We start from the raw sequence: 12040 nt of genomic DNA on the forward strand, positions 1-12040 counted from the left end.
TTAAAATCCAGCATATTTAATACTTCCTGTATAATGTGAGAATATTTTTTAAAATATTAAGTAGTTTACTATACACTATGATCAAATTAGTGCTCAACTGTTGGTGTGTGTATTTCTTCCCCCCACCCCCCTCCCCTCTACAACGCACGCTTTCCTGGTTTAGTTATAAAGTCTAGTTTGCATTGCAAGTAATTGAGAAGAAAGCCCTTATTAAATGCTCACTCTTTTTTCAGGCCACAGGAGGGGGCTATGAAGGTGATGATGCCTATCATAAAGCAGAGCTTGTCTTCCTTGACATTCACAACATTCATGTGATGAGGGAATCGCTAAGGAAGTTAAAGGATATCGTGTACCCCAGCGTAGAAGAATCCCACTGGCTGTCGAGTCTTGAGTCAACACACTGGTTAGAACATATTAAGGTGAGATGGTTCTGACTGCTGTAGGTGTGTGAAATGAAGGAAGTGCTGATTTGTGACTAGCAGCTACATGCAGCATTAGTTACTTGCAGAGATTTTTTTAAAGAAAGGTTAGAAATTGAAATGTGTAATAAATATAGAAGTAAGATGTTGAATATCTTAGTAATCTAGTTTTTGGTGAGCATTTCTTATATATTTTTTTACATATAACAGCCTAACCCTTGAGGTTTTTAATTAAGTGTCATAATTAGCACAATAGTTGTTGTCTTTAATTAATTTGTTGTCTTTAATTAATTGTACCATTCGCGTTTTCTGTGCAAGCTTTGAATTAAGTCGTATGTTTCTTGGAAGCGATGAACATCTACTTGCATTGTTATTTCCATCTAAAATTCATAAACATGCCAGTTTAAAAAAAAATGCATCCTGTACAACTTATGTTTTTATCTGTAGTTTGTTCTGGCAGGGGCAATTCAAATAGCAGATAAGGTATCATCTGGGAAAAATTCAGCGTTGATACATTGCAGTGACGGCTGGGATCGTACTGCACAGCTTACTTCTCTCGCTATGCTGATGCTCGACAGCTTTTACCGAACAACAAAAGGTTTTGAAGTACTTATTGAAAAGGAGTGGCTAAGTTTTGGACACAAATTTGCAACGGTAAGAATTTCAAACCACTTTTCAGAATATAGGAACACGGTACGGTAGCTGGACGAGTAATCCAGAGACCTGAACTACTGATCCAGAGACTTGAGTTCAAATCCCACCACGGCAGCTGAGGAATTTAAATTAAATTCATTAAATAAAATCTAGAATGACAAGCTAGTACAGGTAGACTATCCTTTATCCGAAAACCTCGGGACCAGCCGTGTTTCGGTTTTAGGAAAATTTCGGATTTCGGAAGGTGCGCGAAAACACTTCGGTTTTCAGAGGTAATTCGGTTTTCGGGAGTGTGGATAAAGGATACACTATCCCTTATCCGAAAGGGTGGGATAAATAACGACTATAAATACTGTAGTTACAGGGATAAATACTGTAGTAAAGGCTGGTACACTTACGCTGAGCGATTTCGGTTTTCAGAAGTGCGGAAAAATGCTACACTATCCCTTATCCGGCTAGGCCTGTAAGTCGTGCGCCACTCTGGTCATGTCGTGCGCACGACTTACGCTGACCGAAAAAACCTTCGGTTTTTAGAGGGTTTCGGTTTTTGGAAGTCCGGATAAAGGGTAGTCTACCTGTATTAATAATGGTGACCATGAAACTACCAGATTGTCATAAAAACCCATTCTGGTTCACTAATATCCTTAAGGGAAGGAAATCTGCCGTCCTTACCCGGTCTGGCCTATATGTGACTCCAGACCCACAGCAATGTGGTTGACTCTTAACTGCACTCTGATCTGGCCCAGCAAGGCACTTATTCTCAAGGGCAATTAGGTCCGGGCAATAAATGCAGGTCTTGCCAGCGACGCCCACATCCAATGAATTAATTAAAAAAAAACACAATATTCTTTGTCTTGGGGGCATAATACAGTACTTGTTTCTGAGACTAAAACAATATTCCCTTTAATACAAGACTTTTTGGAAAGTTGTGATTTTTGATATCACTTAAGCTGTTAATGTAAGGAAACTTGCTTAGAATGAACTTCAATATCATGAAACTTTGGTTCATAATGACATAATTTGGAAGCCCTGTGAAGGTGAACAGATTTCCTCCTTTTCCCCCCCCATTATTGAAGTTAATATATTAATGAAAACCTGAGTAATAATTGTTCATCATTTCCCTCCAGGGGCAGTGGAACATTGCTACAGAAATAGGTGCCTGCAGAATAAAGAACCTAATTTTAGTCTGTGCACTGATCTCTTAATTACAATTTACAAAACATTCATTCTAGTTTGGGTACAGCAAAGGGTCATTCTCAACAACTCCGTCTTTTTAAGCAGTATGCGGTCAATTGGGTTTGTGCACTGAAACTGCATTTAGTTGAAGGGTTGATTTCTTGAAGTTGACTGTTGATGAATTTGATCTTGCTGCTATTACTGTTCCATTAAATGTTCAAGCGAGAGGTTTCAGTGTACTTGATTTGAAGGCTCTTCATAGTGTAGTTTATTATTCTCCACCCTTTGCTAAAAGGCAATGACTGCTGCAGGCATACACTTCCATGGGCGCTCTCAGCCCTTCAATACATTGGCCATTCTTTGTGTGTTAATTAAAATTAAGCACAGTATAGTTCCGCTGAGGCTAAAGTTTATTCAGTAGGAGTAATTTCCTGACCTTTGCACGCCCGGCTAGAAACCTCACCCACTGAGAGCACATATCAAAAATCCAGGCAAGCACTGTACATGAGTCCGAGTTCTTGCTCCTATTTGATGTCCAGTAACCCTGTATGTATGTGTTGTATGAGGACAGAATCTGGCTTTGTTGTCACAGAAACCCTGCTTATTTTTACCCCCCCCCCCCCCCCCCCCACCAGCCATTGAGGCTGGCATATATTTAATGGCTACCTAGAGGAGGTAGCAGAGGCTTCCCAGCACCTGGGGGAGAGGGAGAAAATTGCCAATGGGGGGGGGGGGGGGGGGAATTAACGAAGTGGGTTTGGTTATATACAACTTATCTTAATAAATTACACTGCTATGTATAGTAGTTTTGTACATTGAATAAGTTTATCTGGAGGAGAAATTGATCTCATGAAAGTTGATCTTAAATCCTGGAAAACTCTACCTAACAGCACTGGGGGGGTACCTTCACCACATGGACTGCAGCAGTTCTGGAAGGTGGCTCACCACCGCCTTCTCGAGGGCAAGTAGGGGTGAGCAATAAATGCTGGCCTTGCCAGCGACGCCCATATCCCGCGAATGAATAAATAAATAAATAAAAATTCTATTCAGTTTGTAAGTGCATAATTCTGATGTAAGTGCATAATTCTGATGAGTGTAATTTACACCGTGTTATGTTATGTACATTTCTGAAAGGGAGCAGTATCGATTGCCATATACTTTCAGTAGACAGAAGGCTGGAAACTATAGACCGTTAGCCTAACATCTGTGGTAGGTAAAATTTTGGAGTCCATTATTAAGGAGACAGTAACAGGACATTTGGATAATCATAATTTAATAGGACAAAGTCAGCATGGTTTTATGAAGGGGAAGTCATGTTTGACAAATTTGCTGGAGTTCTTTGAGGAAGTAACGTATAGGGTGGATAAAGGGGAACCAGTGGACGTAGTGTATTTAGACTTCCAAAAGGCATTTGACAAGGTGCCACACAAGATTATTGCTTAAGATAAAAAATCACGGGATTGGGGGTAATATTCTGGCATGGATAGAGGATTGGCTATCTAACAGAAGGCAGAGAGTTGGGATAAATGGTTCATTCTCAGACTGGCAATCAGTAACTAGTGGTGTTCCGCAGGGGTCAGTGCTGGGTCCCCAACTCTTTACAATCTGTATTAACGATTTGGAGGAGGGGACCGAGTGTAACATATCAAAGTTTGCAGATGATACTAAGATGGGAGGGAAAGTAGTGAGTGAGGAGGACATAAAAAACCTGCAAGGGGACATAGACAGGCTAAGTAAGTGGGCAGAGATTTGGCAGATGGAATACAATACTGGAAAGTGTGAGGTTATGCACTTTGGCAGGAAAAATCGTAGAGCAAGTTATTATCTTAATGGCAAGAAACTGGAAAGTACAAAGGGATCTGGGGGTCCTGGTGCACGAAACTCAAAAGGTTAGTATGCAGGTGCAGCAAGTGATTAAGAAGGCCAATGGAATGTTGGCTTCCATTGCTAGGGGGATAGAATATAAAAATAGGGAGGTATTGCTTCAGTTGTACAAGGTATTGGTGAGACCGCACCTGGAATACTGTGTACAGTTTTGGTGTCCATACTTAAGAAAGGACATACTTGCTCTCGAGTCAGTACAAAGAAGGTTCACTCGGTTAATCCCGGGGATGAGGGGGTGGACATATGAGGAGAGGTTGAGTAGATTGGGACTCTACTCATTGGAGTTCAGAAGAATGAGAGGCGATCTTATTGAAACATATAAGATTGTGAAGGGGTTGGATCGGGTGGATGCGGGGAGGATGTTCCCGATGATGGGTGAAACTAGAACTAGGGGGCATAGTCTTAGAATAAGGGGCTGCTCTTTCAAAACTGAGATGAGGAGGAACTACTTCACTCAGAGGGTGGTAGGTCCATGGAATATGCTGCCCCAAAAAGCTGTAGAAGCTACATCATTACATAAATTTAAAACAGAAATAGACAGTTTCCTAGCAGTAAAGGGAATTAAAGGTTACGGGGAGCGGGCAGGAATTTGGACATGAGTCTAGGTTCGGATCGGTCATGGCCCTGTGGGTAGCGGAGCGGACCCAGGGGCCGTGTAGCCTGATCCTGCTCCTATTTCGTGTGTCTAATTCTGTTAGATTCAGGAGATGGTTCTGTGATAGTGGATTGGCAGTTAGGATCAGATCAGCCATGATCTTATTGAATGGCGGAGCAGGCTCGAGGGGCCGATTGGCCTACTCCTGCTCCTATTTCTTATGTTCTTATGTTCTAAGTGTTGAAACAAATTTGTACTGTATGATTGCTGTAGTCTCTTAATCGTTTTTGGTGCAAGTGTTCTAAAACGGCTGGTGTGGGAGCAGATTTTTTTTTTTTTTACTTTTGTAGAATTTTTGCCTCGACTGACGAACGGAAGTTCTAGCCAGTGTCACCGTGAGTGGTGACAGATTTGTGATGTCACCAAAGAGAGAATTCTGCCCACAGTCTCGGCTCTCAGGCTGTCTCTGACCAATAATTTTGATGTACAAAACTTGGTAGAAATGGATGACTGAGAGACTCCAGAGAGTGTACAGACCTCTCGATTTAGAACATGTAGCATTTTGCAGCAGTTCGGATGCATAGTTTCCCATCAATTTAATACAAGTCACCATTGTGAAAATCTTTGAAATGAAATCTGTCGGCATCTGAAGCGGCAGGTAAAAGTTTCAAGTGTAGACCCTTCAGTGCTGATGGCAATTCTATGAATTCTGGAACCTATCTAGAGTTATTGGGCTGGATTTTCATTTAGGAGGCGGGACTACAACTTTCGGGGTTGTAGTCCCGCCTCCATCGAGTTGTAGCCAACCCACGTGATCTAGACTTGATTGACCTTGTTGAGCCCGCTCAGCAGGCCAATTAAGGGCTACCCGGCAACAGGTGACGTCACAGATTGAAATTTAATTTGTCAAGACCTTTTGACAGATGAAATATCAGCGTTTCACAGCTGTTTGAAGCTGTCAAACACTGACAACCTGTACTCCAGGTTAATTCCTTCCCCTCAGGATGATTTAGAGATCTCTCCGGAACAGAAAGCTGAATGCTGCAATTTTGACAGATCACGGCCACTCTGCTTTCTGTACCGGTGAGATGAGGGACTCCCGAGACCTGAAGGAAGGAAGGCTGTAAAGGTATGTAAAACTTCTTTAAACACACCAAACACACTTACCTTTGCACTCATGCACCCATCACTCACCTGAACACCGGACATCTCGAACCCTCCAAGCCCTTCATCCCGACGGTCCGCCTCCTCTACTTGGCATGGTTTGGAGCCGTCGGGAATCCCACATTTCAACAATGAAAATAGGGATTAGGCTAAAAACTGGCTGTTAACAGGCAGTTCATTGGCACTAATCCCCTTCCCGCCTCGGGGAGGCGGGTCCCAGTACGGGGCGGGTACCCGCCTCCCTTGAAACTGGCATGGAGGCGGGATGGGGTCGGGACCCCCGATTTCGGGATTTTTAAACCCACACGCCTCCAATCCCGACTCCACGTCCCAATGAAAATCCAGCCCATAGAATGTTACAGCACTATTGGGGAAAATAAGGTGGTTAATTGTTCTATTTGCACTAATATCAATCAACAATTAAAATTGCTCTTAAAAAAAATCTAAAGCCACCTGTAATTTTTAGTTGATGGATGTCCATAAACTGTGTTTTGGCAAAACTGAAGTTGACTTAATTATTTATTTCAGAGAATAGGACATGGTGACAAGAACTATGCAGATGCAGATCGGTCTCCTATATTCCTGCAGTTCATTGACTGTGTGTGGCAAATGACAAAACAAGTAAGTGGTTTTAATACCAAGTATAACGTAACATTGTTATGATTTGTTAAGTTATGATGGACAGCTATTGGATACCATCACACTTCTGAATTTTTTCACTTTTCCACAGAAAGGATCTAGATATAAGTGCCTTTAAAATGTACTTTTAAGCTAAAACTTGCTTTGAAGTGATTAAATTCACAGGACAACAATATATACAGTATTAGGTTTCAGATAGGGTGCCTAAAACTAGCATCCTGGAGATAATGAGATCATTCCAGCAACCATTTACTTTCAATACTACTGCGACAATGCTATCTGTTTGAACTCAGCAGAGGTCATGCCAAGTTAAGCTGGTGGACTGGGCTCTGGGGAGGTGGTCAGTTTGGACAAGCTGGTATTGCAGAGGGATTTTTAAACAAAAACGAGGCATAGACACTGACCGAGAGGCATATTGGCTTTTGGAAAAAAGACATTGCACAGACAGCTTGCAAAAGACAGGGGACTCCTGGAAGAGTGGTTCTGCCCTGGACTGTAGGACAGAATACAGAGGGGTTATTCTGTTTAAGCTAAGTGAAACAGCCCACCTAAGTGTCCAATATTATTTGGTATTATGTGGAATATAAGTTGCAACGATTTGAACGAAACTGCTCTGATCAGAACAATTGCTCTGTATGTTTCACCTTACTGTGGAGTAAAGCACAATTTGAACCAAACTTTACCTCACCTGATGTTAACTTGGTCCACCTTCAGAGAGATTTAACAAAATGTGCTTAAAAGGGATGCTTTTCATTGACTTTATTTTCTCTTGTTTCTAGTTTCCGACAGCCTTTCAGTTTAGTGAGCTTTTCTTGGTTACCATTTTGGATCACCTGTACAGCTGCCAGTTTGGGACCTTCCTTTACACCTGTGAACAGCAGCGATCGAAGGAGGTTGGTATAAGCAGATTTTGGAGACCGTCTACTAGCCATCTAGTGGGGATCAGCAAGGTGCATTCAATGGTATCGCTCTCATAATATCTGCTGAAGTACTTTATAACCTGTCCTCTAGCATTAAGGTGGGGGTGATGGGTATGGAAATAATAAAATTTAGAAACATAGAAACATAGAAGATAGGAGCAGGAGTAGGCCATTCGGCCCCTCGAGCCTGTTCCGCCATTTAATGAGCTCATGGCTGATCATCCAAACTCAGTACCCTGTCCCTGCTTTCTCCCCATATCCCTTGAGCCCTTTAACCTTAAGAAATATATCTAACTCCTTCTTGAATATATTTAATGAGTTGGCCTCTACTGCCTTTTGTGGTAGAGAATTCCACAGGTTCACCACTCTCTGGGTGAAGAAATTCCTCCTCATCTCAGTCCTAAATGGCTTACCCCTTATCCTTCGACTGTGACCCCTGGTTCTGGACTCCCCGACATCGGGAACATCCTTCCTGCATATTTCATGCTCTGTGTATATAACTTTATTTTTTAAATTAATGTTGTGCTATAAATGTAGAACGTTCTAGTTACTCTGTCTGCTTCTTACTTCACAGTTTAATTTTGCCCTCAGCTGTTCATGTTTTCCTTTGGCTCTTCTATTTCTCTTTGTTCCAACCTGGTTTGTTTCTTCCTTCTCTATCTTCTATTCTTTATATTTCACTATCTCTGACATTTTTTGGGCCAGGGAGAGCAGGAGTGAGCACACATTTGTGGAGTCGGATGAGATGGGGAAAGACAGGGAAGGAACTGAACTAGAATCTCGGTCACATTTTTTCATCCTCTTTCATGTACCCCATTTTGGAATCAAAAACTCAAAATATGGAATCACTGGGGGGGGAAAGAATTGGGGCATACTTTAATTGAAAGATTGTGTGTATGTGTTGGGAATGCCCTTTCAATCCTGGTGCCATTATTTTTCCATGCTAGTTGACTTCCTGTGTCTTTGTTAAGTGCCTTGAAACATTTTACTACATTAAAGGTGCTATATAAATGTAAGAAACACTCATTTTGTGGGTCTCTTTTCCTGTAACTACCCCTCTTCTCGTTTCCCCTCTCTAAATCTTTGTTTCTCGCCCTTTCTCTTTGTGTATCTTCCACTCTCTCTGCCCCACTGTGCTTCTTTCTGTTTTTGTTTTACTCTTGTGCTTTCTTGTTGTCATCATTGCAGTTCTCCGTCTCCAATTTCTCGCTGCCTTCTCTTTCTTTTGTATGTCTTCCACAGAATTTATCTTTCCCCCTCTCTCTCTCCCTGGGCTGGATTTTGATACTGGAGGCGTGTAGGAGGTGGGACTACAACTTTCGGGGTTGTAGTCCCGCCTCCATCAAGTTGTAGCCAACCCACGTGATTTTCACTTGATTGACCTTGTTGAGCCCGCCCAGCGGGCTCAGCAGGCCAATTAATGGCCACCCGGCAACAGGTGACATCACAGATTGACATTTCATCTGTCAAGAGCTTTTGACAGATGAAATATCAGCGTTTGACAGCTCTTTGAAGCTGTCAAACACTAACAATCTGTACACTAAGTTAATTCCTTCCTCTCAGGCTGATTTAGAGATCTCTCCAGAACAGAAAGCTGAATGCTGCAACTTTTGACAGCTCGCGGCCATTCTGCTTTCTGTGCCGGTGAGATGAGGGACTCCCGAGACCTGAAGGAAGGAAAGCAGGCTGTAAAGGTAAGTAAAACTTCTTTAAACACTTTACACACACCAAACACACTTACCTCTGCACTCATGCACCCATCACTCACCTGAACACCGGACATCTCGAACCCTTCAGCCCGACGGTCCGCCTCGCTAACTTGGTGTGGTTTGGAGCCGTCGGGAATCCCACAGGAATAAAAATAGGGATTAGGCTAAAAACTGCCTGTTAACAGGCAGTTAATTGGCACTAATCCCCTTCCCGCCTCGGGGAGGCAGCTCCCAGCACAGGTCGGGTATCCGCCTCCTTTGAAACTGGCATGGAGGTGGGTTGGGGGCGGGATGGGTTTTTTAACGCCCCACACGCCTCCAATCCCGCCTCCACGGCCCGATGAAAATCCTGCTTTTTATCTTTGTTTCTATATGTTTCAAATTATCTATGACTCGAGGCTCTGACCTTCTGATAGCTGTAGATGTTATCTCTTCTATCCATGGGTATTGAATCGCAGCTTTCCTCTTGGATATCAGCATAATCATGTAACTCTCTTTCAAAACTTACAATAATTTCAGTTTAGATGTACCTGTACTAACATAATTGCCTCTCTACAGTATGATCACTTAGCTTAAATAGTGGATGTAAATAAAGTACGCCACATGTATATTCCGATAAATCAATAGTGGTAATGTGTCTGCATATTCCTGTATTTGTGCAGCGTTATCTATATTAAAAGTCACGCATTTTTTGTTGATTCAAGGAGTTGCGAAAAAGGACTGTATCCTTATGGTCTTACATAAATAGTGAAGTTGACAAATACATCAATCCCTTCTATACGAAAGACCAACACCGCGTGTTATACCCAGTAGCCAGCATGCGGCACCTGGATCTCTGGGTCAACTATTACATCCGGTGGAACCCTTGGTTCAGACAACAGGTATGGCGATGTTCAGAAACAAATAATTATCTCTATCATGCATACTATATTTCTGTAAGAATATGAAAGGTTTTTGAGGTGAGAGACAGCCCATCAGATTGTCCATCTTCTCTGGCGAAGCGCCTTGCTTTGCCAGACACCAATCCAAGTGAGATTATGAATTCATCTAATAGGGCGTTGGCTGGATAAGCCTATCCCCTACCCTTTGTGGCAAAGCATGTTGGTACAGAACACACCATTCCACCATCTTTTCCTTTAAATTATTAATAGATTGTTTCTTCTGTTGGGTTTCCCTACACCATCTAACTGAGTTGAAAACATTAATTGGTTTGGCGTGTGTTTACCTTATGCCTATTTTTTTTTTTAATCCCAAACATATCTAAAATGCATTATAGATTTTTACTGACCCCGAGATCTCGCCTAAAATGTCTAATTCATTTGTGTGATGATTTTAATTTTACTAAAACTTGGTTTTCATTTATCATATTTAATCTATCAAAATTCTACCAGTATGATCCTTGTTTTTCCTCAGTTATCAAGGTTTGCATTACTGGTCTTTCAAAGTGGTTAGTGGTCTTTTAATGTACTGGTATAGAATGATGCAGCACAGAAGGAGGCCATTTGATCCATCGTGCCTGTGCCGGCTCTTTGAAAGAGCTCTCCAATTAGTCTCACTCCCCCTGCTCGTCCCCCATAGCCCTGTAAATGTTTTCCCTTCAAGTATTTATCCAGTTCCTATTTGAATGTTGCTATTGAATCTGCTTCCACCACCCTTTTAGGCAGTGCGTTCCAGATCACAGCTCATTGCGTTAAAAAAAAATTCCTCATGTCGCCTCTAGTTGTTTTGCCAATCACCTTAAATAATAATAATAATAATTCAACTTTATTGTCATTGCACAAGTACATGAACAACGAAATGTGATCTTGCAAGCTCCCATGACTGGGAGAAGCAAAGTCGGTGCACGCCGCCATTCCATTTCCACCATTCCTCCTGTCCGACAATCTTCAGCCCACCGCCCGGGCCTGCTCACCAGCCGCTCCTCCCGTGGCTCCTTCCGTGACCTTCTCACCAACCGCCCCTCGGGGCTCCTTCCGTGACCTTCTGCACCTGGTCTTCCCTGATGGTCACCCCTCCAGGTACTAACCAGGCCTGGCTCTGCTTAGCTTCCAAGCCTTGCCAGTGACCCTAGTCCCAGGAACAGAACCAGGAACTGTGTCCTCTGGTTACTGACCCTTCTGCCACTGGAAACAGTTTCTCCCTATTTTCTCTATCAATGATTTTCATGATTTTGAACACCTCTATCAAATCTCCTCTTTACCTTCTCTGCTCTAGGAGAACAACCTTCGCTTCTCCACATCACTGAAGTCCCTCATCCCTGGTACCTTTCTAATAAATCTCTTCTGCACCCTCTCTAAGGCCTTGACATCCTTCCTAAAGTGTGGTGCCCAGAATTGAACACAATACTCCAGCTGAGGACTAACCAGTGTTTTATAAAAGATTTAGCATAACTTCCTTGCTTTTGTACTCTATTCCTCTATTAATAAACCCAAGGATCCCATATGCTTTTTTTAACAGCCTTCTCAACTTGTTCTGCCACCTTCAGAGATTTGTGTACATACACCCCCCAGGTCGCCCTGTTCTTGCACCCTCTAAAATTGTACTATTTAGTTTATATTGCCTCTTCTCATTCTTCCTCCCAAAATGTATCACTTCACACTTCTCTGCGTTAAATTTCATCTGCCATGTTTCTGCCCATTTCACCTGCCTGTCTATGTCGTCCTGAGGACTGTTACTATTCTCCTTGTTGTTTACTACATTCCCGAGTTTCGTGTCATCTACAGACTTTGAAATGATGCCCTGTATACCCAAGTCCAGGTCATTAATATGTATCAAAAAGAGCAGTGGTCCTAATACTGTCCCCATGGTAACACTACTGTATACTTCCCTCCAGTCTGAAAAACAGCCGTTCACTGCCGGTCTCTCCTTTCAGTCCCTTAG

The 12040-nt window shown here is 42.5% G+C and overlaps 1 protein-coding gene across 3 annotated transcripts in view; it reads left to right on the forward strand.

The window, feature by feature from the left end:
* mtm1 (myotubularin 1) overlaps nucleotides 1-12040 on the forward strand; it is a 151218-nt gene that overhangs the window by 133193 nt on the left and 5985 nt on the right. For all 3 annotated transcript variants that reach the window (XM_086001477.1, XM_086001471.1, XM_086001461.1), the window contains 5 exons: nucleotides 234-419; nucleotides 867-1073; nucleotides 6421-6513; nucleotides 7311-7424; nucleotides 9865-10041. In XM_086001477.1, coding sequence (XP_085857603.1) covers nucleotides 234-419; nucleotides 867-1073; nucleotides 6421-6513; nucleotides 7311-7424; nucleotides 9865-10041 — 777 coding nt within the window. The remainder of the gene's footprint in view (nucleotides 1-233; nucleotides 420-866; nucleotides 1074-6420; nucleotides 6514-7310; nucleotides 7425-9864; nucleotides 10042-12040) is intronic.

Source organism: Somniosus microcephalus, chromosome 1 (genome assembly GCF_052327205.1).
Source record: "Somniosus microcephalus isolate GS21.2 chromosome 1, FLI_Smic_1.0, whole genome shotgun sequence".
Lineage (NCBI taxonomy): Eukaryota > Metazoa > Chordata > Chondrichthyes > Squaliformes > Somniosidae > Somniosus > Somniosus microcephalus.